The sequence below is a fragment of the Salvelinus fontinalis genome, chromosome 32, assembly GCF_029448725.1.
Source record: "Salvelinus fontinalis isolate EN_2023a chromosome 32, ASM2944872v1, whole genome shotgun sequence".
Lineage (NCBI taxonomy): Eukaryota > Metazoa > Chordata > Actinopteri > Salmoniformes > Salmonidae > Salvelinus > Salvelinus fontinalis.
Window position 1 is genome coordinate 1,833,210 of NC_074696.1, and position 13,372 is coordinate 1,846,581.

Here is a 13,372-nt window from a genome sequence, read left to right on the forward strand (position 1 = left end):
TCCACGGCGGCGTCCCCTTTGAGTGGCCGTAATGCACCCTAAACAAATCCATGCCTTTTGCGGCCAGTGTGCCCTTCTTCCAGACTGCTGCGCGCTCCATCACATGGTCGGGTCTTTCTCACAGGCTACAAGTGAAGAAAGACACATTGGGGACGCAACTGCACGCGTTCTTATCCAATTTCAAGGTGTAAATTGAAGATATTGGATTAACTGTCCACATTTACAGTACCAGTCAAAAGTTTGGACACACCTACTCATTCAAGGGTTTTCTTTATTTTTACTATTTTCTACATTGTAGAATAATAATGAAGACATCAAAACTATGAAATAACACATATGGAATCATGTAGTAACCAAAAAAGTGTATATTTTATATTTGAGATTCTTCAAAGTAGCCACCCTTTGCCTTGATGACAGCTTTGCACTCTCTTGGCATTCTACACTTTTGGTTACTACATGATTCCATATGTGTTATTTCATTGTTTTGACATCTTCATTATTATTCTACAATGTAGAACATAGTACAAATAAAGCAAAACCTTTGAATGAGTAGATGTCCAAACTTTTGACTGGTACGGTACTTTGTCAGACAAAATGATGAGTAGGCCTAACGAACAGCAAAAGCACTAGCCTATGTCAATCCACTATCACCCATAGTACAAAAGTTGACCCATTCTGTGCGAGAAATAAATATTCCAAATAGTCTGGGACAGTTGTGGGATACAATAGATCCCAAGTTAATACAACCACTAGCATCAAAAATTATTATTATTATTATTTTTTTAACGCAATGTGGCTGATACAACAGATCAGAACATTTAGATGCCTATTTCTTCACATTATAAGCGCAGCAATTCACACATGGCAGTAGGCTTTATAAGTGTGAATGTTCCATTAGTGACCGCAAATGCAATTACGCATGTAATGTTTTTATTATAAAGGTTCATTTTTAATGGTGAAATTTATCTTCCCCAAACTTGAAACTCACACGCTGCCAGTTAGGCTCTACACCCCTTTATAAAGCGGATTAATGTGCTTAATTTTAAGAAGTTATTTGGCCACTTTAGTTGTGTTACATTTACATTTAAGTCATTTATCAGACGCTCTTATCCAGCGACTTACAGATTGGTGCATTCACCTTATGACATCCAGTGGAACAACCACTTTACAATAGTGCATCTAAATCTTTAAGGGGGGTGGGGTTAGAAGGATTACTTTATCCTATCCTAGGTATTCCTTAAAGAGGTGGGGTTTCAGGTACAAACCTTATATAAAAAAAAAGAATAGGCCTATGGGCTAGGCTACACAAGGTGTACAACTATGATTAGAATATTTAAAAAATGTATTGTTTCTTATGCTGGGCATCATACACACGTGATAATATATCATTCACAAGTGATAGGCGAATATTGTCACCCATCAGACAATTGCTGATTTACTCTGGTCTTTAAATATACTAAATATTTGTGTGAAATTTGTTTTGATTTAGAATGTACCATATGCACCTGTATCAAAATGGGCAGCGGGAAAAATATCAACTATGCACTTCAAAATCAAATTTACTGGTCACATATTTAGCAGATGTTATTATGAGTGTAATGAAATGCTTGTAAATAGCGAATGGAGAACGCTTTTCCCATCAGGTAAGCTATACTCCTGTTGCAAAGACAAGCAATGTGCTTAATATTAGGAAAGTTGAGAAATAAATATAGTAGGCCTAGCCTATAGAAGTCTGATGGAATCCTCCTCTTTTTAATAGAGGCCATCACTCTGTTCTCACGCAATTCCATAGCCTATTGAAATGTTGCACAACATGAGCTCATAAGCTCTCGTGGAGTGTTTGATTAGATTAGCATTGATGTCAAAGTGACAATAGAGTGCTGAGTACCAGGCTGTTAGTAAGTTTGGTAGACTACTAACGACCATCCGCAGCATCAGAGCCTATTCACCTAAACGGTCACGTGGAATTTGACTGCCTTCATGACTCTGGTGTAGAGGTAATACGGTCAACAGCACTAGGCGAGAGTCATGCATCTACTTCTGATGTTAGACAGTATTCATTTCACGGACTCACCTGCTCGATGCTGACAGCTTTGGTGATAATGTCCTTTACCCTGTCCTCTGACGGTTTCTTCACTATGTAGCTGTACAACAGACAGGCAAAGTTACAGTGCAGGCCCTGAAGATACAAACATACATTAAAAGATCAATACCCTATAGTGACAGTTATATTGGCAGGGAGGTCAATACATTTTAGCTGTTGCTACTTTTCCAATCAAATAACAGCAAAATGTTGAGACTTCACTGGAAAATGTTCATGCTGCATCAAGATGTAGCTTAGATGTCCTTTGAAAAGAGACTAAAACTGGACTGTTCAATCCCAGTCCAAGAGGGCCCAAACACTTCTGGTTTATGTTTACTACCTGCTAGTTAATTAACCTCACCTGGTGTCCCAGGTGTAAATTACTTCCTGATTTAGAGGGGAACAACTAGAAAGAGCCAGTGGAACTGGTTTGGGGGTTCCGAGTTGTAGGGACACAGAGCATCTAACCTCGTCCCTGCTGATGAGCTCGTTGGAGTAGGTGAGCCCAGGCATCAGGCCTCTCTTCTTCAACCAATAAACAGCAGCGAACGACCCAGAGAAGAAGATGCCCTCCACTGCAGCGAACGCTACGATCCGCTCCCCTGTGGAGGAATACCAACATGGAAGAATGGTTTCATTTAAATAAAGGTAGCATTAAAAAATGGTATCAATAGCAGCGAAGGCTGAATTATTAAACATGAAGAATGAACGCACACAATAACTATCCAACGACACATGAGAATCATTTCCATGTCCCAGCCATGCATTGTCCAGGATGAACACTGTTACTATAGCAACGAGGATCATTTCCTAGCCATTTATTGTCCAGGATGAACACTGTTACTATAGCAACGAGGATCATTTCCTAGCCATGCATTGTCCAGGGTGGACACTGTTACTATAGCAATGAGGATCATTTCCTAGCCATGCATTGTCCAGGGTGGACACTGTTACTATAGCAATGAGGATCATTTCCTAGCCATGCATTGTCCAGGATGAACACTGTTACTATAGCAATGAGGATCATTTCCTAGCCATGCATTGTCCAGGATGAACACTGTTACTATAGCAACGAGGATCATTTCCTAGCCATGCATTGTCCAGGGTGGACACTGTTACTATAGCAATGAGGATCATTTCCTAGCCATGCATTGTCCAGGGTGGACACTGTTACTATAGCAATGAGGATCATTTCCTAGCCATGCATTGTCCAGGGTGGACACTGTTACTATAGCAATGAGGATCATTTCCTAGCCATGCATTGTCCAGTGTGGACACTGTTACTATAGCAATGAGGATCATTTCCTAGCCATGCATTGTCCAGGGTCAACACTGTTACTATAGCAACGAGGATCATTTCCTAGCCATGCATTGTCCAGGATGGACACTGTTACTATAGCAATGAGGATCATTTCCTAGCCATGCATTGTCCAGGGTGGACACTGTTACTATAGCAATGAGGATCATTTCCTAGCCATGCATTGTCCAGGGTGGACACTGTTACTATAGCAACGAGGATCATTTCCTAGCCATGCATTGTCCAGGGTGGACACTGTTACTATAGCAATGAGGATCATTTCCTAGCCATGCATTGTCCAGGGTGGACACTGTTACTATAGCAACGAGGATCATTTCCTAGCCATGCATTGTCCAGGGTGGACACTGTTACTATAGCAATGAGGATCATTTCCTAGCCATGCATTGTCCAGGGTGGACACTGTTACTATAGCAACGAGGATCATTTCCTAGCCATGCATTGTCCAGGGTCAACACTGTTACTATAGCAACGAGGATCATTTCCTAGCCATGCATTGTCCAGGATGAACACTGTTACTATAGCAACGAGGATCATTTCCTAGCCATGCATTGTCCAGGGTGGACACTGTTACTATAGCAATGAGGATCATTTCCCAGCCATGCATTGTCCAGGGTGGACACTGTTACTATAGCAATGAGGATCATTTCCTAGCCATGCATTGTCCAGGGTCAACACTGTTACTATAGCAATGAGGATCATTTCCCAGCCATGCATTGTCCAGGTTGGACACTGTTACTATAGCAATGAGGATCATTTCCCAGCCATGCATTGTCCAGGTTGGACACTGTTACTATAGCAATGAGGATCATTTCCTAGCCATGCATTGTCCAGGGTGGACACTGTTACTATAGCAATGAGGATCATTTCCTAGCCATGCATTGTCCAGGGTGGACACTGTTACTATAGCAATGAGGATCATTTCCTAGCCATGCATTGTCCAGGGTGGACACTGTTACTATAGCAACGAGGATCATTTCCTAGCCATGCATTGTCCAGGGTGGACACTGTTACTATAGCAATGAGGATCATTTCCCAGCCATACATTGTCCAGGGTCAACACTGTTACTATAGCAACGAGGATCATTTCCTAGCCATGCATTGTCCAGGGTGGACACTGTTACTATAGCAATGAGGATCATTTCCCAGCCATGCATTGTCTAGGGTGGACACTGTTACTATAGCAATGAGGATCATTTCCTAGCCATGCATTGTCCAGGATGAACACTGTTACTATAGCAACGAGGATCATTTCCTAGCCATGCATTGTCCAGGGTGGACACTGTTACTATAGCAACGAGGATCATTTCCTAGCCATGTATTGTCCAGGGTGGACACTGTTACTATAGCAATGAGGATCATTTCCTAGCCATGCATTGTCCAGGGTCAACACTGTTACTATAGCAACGAGGATCATTTCCTAGCCATGCATTGTCCAGGATGAACACGGTTACTATAGCAATGAGGATCATTTCCTAGCCATGCATTGTCCAGGGTGGACACTGTTACTATAGCAATGAGGATCATTTCCTAGCCATGCATTGTCCAGGTTGGACACTGTTACTATAGCAATGAGGATCATTTCCTAGCCATGCATTGTCCAGGGTGGACACTGTTACTATAGCAATGAGGATCATTTCCTAGCCATGCATTGTCCAGGGTGGACACTGTTACTATAGCAACGAGGATCATTTCCTAGCCATGCATTGTCCAGGGTGGACACTGTTACTATAGCAATGAGGATCATTTCCTAGCCATGCATTGTCCAGGGTCAACACTGTTACTATAGCAACGAGGATCATTTCCTAGCCATGCATTGTCCAGGATGAACACGGTTACTATAGCAATGAGGATCATTTCCTAGCCATGCATTGTCCAGGGTGGACACTGTTACTATAGCAATGAGGATCATTTCCTAGCCATGCATTGTCCAGGTTGGACACTGTTACTATAGCAATGAGGATCATTTCCTAGCCATGCATTGTCCAGGGTGGACACTGTTACTATAGCAATGAGGATCATTTCCTAGCCATGCATTGTCCAGGGTGGACACTGTTACTATAGCAACGAGGATCATTTCCTAGCCATGCATTGTCCAGGGTGGACACTGTTACTATAGCAATGAGGATCATTTCCTAGCCATGCATTGTCCAGGGTCAACACTGTTACTATAGCAACGAGGATCATTTCCTAGCCATGCATTGTCCAGGATGAACACGGTTACTATAGCAATGAGGATCATTTCCTAGCCATGCATTGTCCAGGGTGGACACTGTTACTATAGCAATGAGGATCATTTCCTAGCCATGCATTGTCCAGGTTGGACACTGTTACTATAGCAATGAGGATCATTTCCTAGCCATGCATTGTCCAGGGTGGACACTGTTACTATAGCAATGAGGATCATTTCCTAGCCATGCATTGTCCAGGGTCAACACTGTTACTATAGCAACGAGGATCATTTCCTAGCCATGCATTGTCCAGGATGAACACGGTTACTATAGCAATGAGGATCATTTCCTAGCCATGCATTGTCCAGGGTGGACACTGTTACTATAGCAATGAGGATCATTTCCTAGCCATGCATTGTCCAGGTTGGACACTGTTACTATAGCAATGAGGATCATTTCCTAGCCATGCATTGTCCAGGGTGGACACTGTTACTATAGCAATGAGGATCATTTCCTAGCCATGCATTGTCCAGGGTGGACACTGTTACTATAGCAACGAGGATCATTTCCTAGCCATGCATTGTCCAGGGTGGACACTGTTACTATAGCAATGAGGATCATTTCCTAGCCATGCATTGTCCAGGGTCAACACTGTTACTATAGCAACGAGGATCATTTCCTAGCCATGCATTGTCCAGGATGAACATGGTTACTATAGCAATGAGGATAATTTCCTAGCCATGCATTGTCCAGGGTGGACACTGTTACTATAGCAATGAGGATCATTTCCTAGCCATGCATTGTCCAGGTTGGACACTGTTACTATAGCAATGAGGATCATTTCCTAGCCATGCATTGTCCAGGGTGGACACTGTTACTATAGCAATGAGGATCATTTCCTAGCCATGCATTGTCCAGGGTGGACACTGTTACTATAGCAACGAGGATCATTTCCTAGCCATGCATTGTCCAGGATGAACACTGTTACTATAGCAATGAGGATCATTTCCTAGCCATGCATTGTCCAGGGTGGACACTGTTACTATAGCAATGAGGATCATTTCCTAGCCATGCATTGTCCAGGATGAACACTGTTACTATAGCAACGAGGATCATTTCCTAGCCATGCATTGTCCAGGGTGGACACTGTTACTATAGCAACGAGGATCATTTCCTAGCCATGCATTGTCCAGGGTGGACACTGTTACTATAGCAATGAGGATCATTTCCCAGCCATGCATTGTCCAGGGTGGACACTGTTACTATAGCAATGAGGATCATTTCCTAGCCATGCATTGTCCAGGGTGGACACTGTTACTATAGCAACGAGGATCATTTCCTAGCCATGCATTGTCCAGGATGAACACTGTTACTATAGCAATGAGGATCATTTCCTAGCCATGCATTGTCCAGGGTGGACACTGTTACTATAGCAATGAGGATCATTTCCTAGCCATGCATTGTCCAGGATGAACACTGTTACTATAGCAACGAGGATCATTTCCTAGCCATGCATTGTCCAGGGTGGACACTGTTACTATAGCAACGAGGATCATTTCCTAGCCATGCATTGTCCAGGGTGGACACTGTTACTATAGCAATGAGGATCATTTCCCAGCCATGCATTGTCCAGGGTGGACACTGTTACTATAGCAATGAGGATCATTTCCTAGCCATGCATTGTCCAGGGTGGACACTGTCACTATAGCAACGAGGATCATTTCCTAGCCATGCATTGTCCAGGATGAACACTGTTACTATAGCAATGAGAATCATTTCCTAGCCATGCATTGTCCAGGGTGGACACTGTTACTATAGCAATGAGGATCATTTCCTAGCCATGCATTGTCCAGGATGAACACTGTTACTATAGCAACGAGGATCATTTCCTAGCCATGCATTGTCCAGGGTGGACACTGTTACTATAGCAATGAGGATCATTTCCTAGCCATGCATTGTCCAGGATGAACACTGTTACTATAGCAACGAGGATCATTTCCTAGCCATGCATTGTCCAGGGTGGACACTGTTACTATAGCAATGAGGATCATTTCCTAGCCATGCATTGTCCAGGATGAACACTGTTACTATAGCAACGAGGATCATTTCCTAGCCATGCATTGTCCAGGGTGGACACTGTTACTATAGCAATGAGGATCATTTCCTAGCCATGCATTGTCCAGGATGAACACTGTTACTATAGCAACGAGGATCATTTCCTAGCCATGCATTGTCCAGGGTGGACACTGTTACTATAGCAATGAGGATAATTTCCTAGCCATGTATTGTCCAGGATGAACACTGTTACTATAGCAACGAGGATCATTTCCTAGCCATGCATTGTCCAGGGTGGACACTGTTACTATAGCAATGAGGATCATTTCCTAGCCATGCATTGTCCAGGATGAACACTTACTATAGCAATGAGGATCATTTCCTAGCCATGCATTGTCCAGGGTGGACACTTACTATAGCAATGAGGATCATTTCCTAGCCATGCATTGTCCAGGATGAACACTGTTACTATAGCAACGAGGATCATTTCCTAGCCATGCATTGTCCAGGGTCAACACTGTTACTATAGCAATGAGGATCATTTCCTAGCCATGCATTGTCCAGGATGAACACTTACTATAGCAATGAGGATCATTTCCTAGCCATGCATTGTCCAGGATGAACACTTACTATAGCAATGAGGATCATTTCCTAGCCATGCATTGTCCAGGGTGGACACTGTTACTATAGCAATGAGGATCATTTCCTAGCCATGCATTGTCCAGGGTCAACACTGTTACTATAGCAACGAGGATCATTTCCTAGCCATGCATTGTCCAGGATGAACATGGTTACTATAGCAATGAGGATAATTTCCTAGCCATGCATTGTCCAGGGTGGACACTGTTACTATAGCAATGAGGATCATTTCCTAGCCATGCATTGTCCAGGTTGGACACTGTTACTATAGCAATGAGGATCATTTCCTAGCCATGCATTGTCCAGGGTGGACACTGTTACTATAGCAATGAGGATCATTTCCTAGCCATGCATTGTCCAGGGTGGACACTGTTACTATAGCAACGAGGATCATTTCCTAGCCATGCATTGTCCAGGATGAACACTGTTACTATAGCAATGAGGATCATTTCCTAGCCATGCATTGTCCAGGGTGGACACTGTTACTATAGCAATGAGGATCATTTCCTAGCCATGCATTGTCCAGGATGAACACTGTTACTATAGCAACGAGGATCATTTCCTAGCCATGCATTGTCCAGGGTGGACACTGTTACTATAGCAACGAGGATCATTTCCTAGCCATGCATTGTCCAGGGTGGACACTGTTACTATAGCAATGAGGATCATTTCCCAGCCATGCATTGTCCAGGGTGGACACTGTTACTATAGCAATGAGGATCATTTCCTAGCCATGCATTGTCCAGGGTGGACACTGTCACTATAGCAACGAGGATCATTTCCTAGCCATGCATTGTCCAGGATGAACACTGTTACTATAGCAATGAGAATCATTTCCTAGCCATGCATTGTCCAGGGTGGACACTGTTACTATAGCAATGAGGATCATTTCCTAGCCATGCATTGTCCAGGATGAACACTGTTACTATAGCAACGAGGATCATTTCCTAGCCATGCATTGTCCAGGGTGGACACTGTTACTATAGCAATGAGGATCATTTCCTAGCCATGCATTGTCCAGGATGAACACTGTTACTATAGCAACGAGGATCATTTCCTAGCCATGCATTGTCCAGGGTGGACACTGTTACTATAGCAATGAGGATCATTTCCTAGCCATGCATTGTCCAGGATGAACACTGTTACTATAGCAACGAGGATCATTTCCTAGCCATGCATTGTCCAGGGTGGACACTGTTACTATAGCAATGAGGATCATTTCCTAGCCATGCATTGTCCAGGATGAACACTGTTACTATAGCAACGAGGATCATTTCCTAGCCATGCATTGTCCAGGGTGGACACTGTTACTATAGCAATGAGGATAATTTCCTAGCCATGTATTGTCCAGGATGAACACTGTTACTATAGCAACGAGGATCATTTCCTAGCCATGCATTGTCCAGGGTGGACACTGTTACTATAGCAATGAGGATCATTTCCTAGCCATGCATTGTCCAGGATGAACACTTACTATAGCAATGAGGATCATTTCCTAGCCATGCATTGTCCAGGGTGGACACTTACTATAGCAATGAGGATCATTTCCTAGCCATGCATTGTCCAGGATGAACACTGTTACTATAGCAACGAGGATCATTTCCTAGCCATGCATTGTCCAGGGTCAACACTGTTACTATAGCAATGAGGATCATTTCCTAGCCATGCATTGTCCAGGATGAACACTTACTATAGCAATGAGGATCATTTCCTAGCCATGCATTGTCCAGGATGAACACTTACTATAGCAATGAGGATCATTTCCTAGCCATGCATTGTCCAGGATGAACACTTACTATAGCAATGAGGATCATTTCCTAGCCATGCATTGTCCAGGGTGAACACTGTTACTATAGTAATGTAGATGTTACAGCTGTGAGACTGTTCCTTTTTTCAAGAACTCACCAAAGGTGGATTTGGTGTCAGAGATCCACTGGATGGCCCATTCTGCTTTCCTTCTCACACACGGCATAGTCTGGATGGCATTGAACAAATGCTCCCTGTACAGACAAGGGAAACGGAGAACAGGTTGAGAACATTCTGCCTGCAGATCAAAACATGTACCAACCAAACCCTCATCAAAGTCTAGTATCATCTTTTCACCACAATGATCTCAACTGACAAAATGAGCTCCATATACCACCTGGTGAGATATCAGGGCCTGTGTTCATAACGCAAATCACAGGAGGAGTGCTGATCTAGGATCAGTGTTGCCTTTTGGATCATAATGAATACGGTTACATGGACAGGGAAGACCTGATCCTAGATCACTACTCCCTACTCTGAGATGCTTCATGATGCGGGCCTAGGATGCATTCCACACGTCACGTACCTCTCCTCAGAGTCCCTGATGTTGATGAGCCTGCCGTACATCTCATTAGACTATAGTAACGTACCTCTCCTCAGAGTCCCTGATGTAAGTGTTGATGAGCCTGCCATACATCTCATTAGACTATAGTAACGTACCTCTCCTCAGAGTCCCTGATGTTGATGAGCCTGCCATACATCTCATTAGACTATAGTAACGTACCTCTCCTCAGAGTCTCTGATGTAAGTGTTGATGAGCATGCCATACATCTCATTAGACTATAGTAACGTACCTCTCCTCAGAGTCCCTGATGTTGATGAGCCTGCCATACATCTCATTAGACTATAGTAACGTACCTCTCCTCAGAGTCCCTGATGTAAGTGTTGATGAGCATGCCATACATCTCATTAGACTATAGTAACGTACCTCTCCTCAGAGTCCCTGATGTTGATGAGCCTGCCATACATCTCATTAGACTATAGTAACGTACCTCTCCTCAGAGTCCCTGATGTAAGTGTTGATGAGCCTGCCATACATCTCATTAGACTATAGTAACGTACCTCTCCTCAGAGTCCCTGATGTAAGTGTTGATGAGCCTGCCATACATCTCATTAGACTATAGTAACGTACCTCTCCTCAGAGTCCCTGATGTAAGTGTTGATGAGTCTGCCATACATCTCATTAGACTATAGTAACGTACCTCTCCTCAGAGTCTCTGATGTAAGTGTTGATGAGCATGCCATACATCTCATTAGACTATAGTAACGTACCTCTCCTCAGAGTCTCTGATGTAAGTGTTGATGAGCATGCCATTCATCTCATTAGACTATAGTAACGTACCTCTCCTCAGAGTCCCTGATGTTGATGAGCCTGCCATACATCTCATTAGACTATAGTAACGTACCTCTCCTCAGAGTCCCTGATGTTGATGAGCCTGCCATACATCTCATTAGACTATAGTAACGTACCTCTCCTCAGAGTCCCTGATGTAAGTGTTGATGAGCCTGCCATACATCTCATTAGACTATAGTAACGTACCTCTCCTCAGAGTCCCTGATGTTGATGAGCCTGCCATACATCTCATTAGACTATAGTAACGTACCTCTCCTCAGAGTCCCTGATGTTGATGAGCCTGCCATACATCTCATTAGACTATAGTAACGTACCTCTCCTCAGAGTCCCTGATGTTGATGAGCCTGCCATACATCTCATTAGACTATAGTAACGTACCTCTCCTCAGAGTCCCTGATGTTGATGAACCTGCCATACATCTCATTAGACTATAGTAACGTACCTCTCCTCAGAGTCCCTGATGTTGATGAGTCTGCCATACATCTCATTAGACTATAGTAACGTACCTCTCCTCAGAGTCTCTGATGTAAGTGTTGATGAGCCTGCCATACATCTCATTAGACTATAGTAACGTACCTCTCCTCAGAGTCTCTGATGTAAGTGTTGATGAGCATGCCATACATCTCATTAGACTATAGTAACGTACCTCTCCTCAGAGTCCCTGATGTAAGTGTTGATGAGCCTGCCATACATCTCATTAGACTATAGTAACGTACCTCTCCTCAGAGTCCCTGATGTTGATGAGCCTGCCATACATCTCATTAGACTATAGTAACGTACCTCTCCTCAGAGTCTCTGATGTAAGTGTTGATGAACCTGCCATACATCTCATTAGACTATAGTAACGTACCTCTCCTCAGAGTCCCTGATGTCAGTGTTGATGAGCCTGCCATACATCTCATTAGACTATAGTAACGTACCTCTCCTCAGAGTCCCTGATGTTGATGAGCCTGCCATACATCTCATTAGACTATAGTAACGTACCTCTCCTCAGAGTCTCTGATGTTGATGAACCTGCCGTACATCTCATTAGACTATAGTAACGTACCTCTCCTCAGAGTCTCTGATGTAAGTGTTGATGAGCCTGCCATACATCTCATTAGACTATAGTAACGTACCTCTCCTCAGAGTCCCTGATGTAAGTGTTGATGAACCTGCCATACATCTCATTAGACTATAGTAACGTACCTCTCCTCAGAGTCCCTGATGTTGATGAGCCTGCCATACATCTCATTAGACTATAGTAACGTACCTCTCCTCAGAGTCCCTGATGTTGATGAGCCTGCCATACATCTCATTAGACTATAGTAACGTACCTCTCCTCAGAGTCCCTGATGTAAGTGTTGATGAGCATGCCATACATCTCATTAGACTATAGTAACGTACCTCTCCTCAGAGTCCCTGATGTAAGTGTTGATGAGCCTGCCATACATCTCATTAGACTATAGTAACGTACCTCTCCTCAGAGTCCCTGATGTTGATGAGCATGCCATACATCTCATTAGACTATAGTAACGTACCTCTCCTCAGAGTCCCTGATGTTGATGAGCCTGCCATACATCTCATTAGACTATAGTAACGTACCTCTCCTCAGAGTCTCTGATGTAAGTGTTGATGAGTCTGCCATACATCTCATTAGACTATAGTAACGTACCTCTCCTCAGAGTCCCTGATGTAAGTGTTGATGAGCCTGCCATACATCTCATTAGACTATAGTAACGTACCTCTCCTCAGAGTCCCTGATGTAAGTGTTGATGAGCCTGCCATACATCTCATTAGACTATAGTAACGTACCTCTCCTCAGAGTCTCTGATGTAAGTGTTGATGAGCATGCCATTCATCTCATTAGACTATAGTAACGTACCTCTCCTCAGAGTCCCTGATGTAAGTGTTGATGAGCCTGCCATACATCTCATTAGACTATAGTAACGTACCTCTCCTCAGAGTCC

At 43.4% G+C, this 13,372-nt stretch overlaps 1 protein-coding gene across 4 annotated transcripts in view; it reads right to left on the reverse strand.

Moving 5' to 3' along the window:
• Window positions 1-13,372, reverse strand: part of rrm2b (ribonucleotide reductase M2 b) — a 55,040-nt gene that overhangs the window by 5,526 nt on the left and 36,142 nt on the right. For all 4 annotated transcript variants that reach the window (XM_055893194.1, XM_055893193.1, XM_055893192.1 and 1 more), the window contains 3 exons: window positions 10,169-10,263; window positions 2,552-2,685; window positions 2,075-2,179 (listed from right to left, as the gene is read on the reverse strand). In XM_055893194.1, the coding sequence (XP_055749169.1) occupies window positions 2,075-2,179; window positions 2,552-2,685; window positions 10,169-10,263 (334 nt within the window). The remainder of the gene's footprint in view (window positions 1-2,074; window positions 2,180-2,551; window positions 2,686-10,168; window positions 10,264-13,372) is intronic.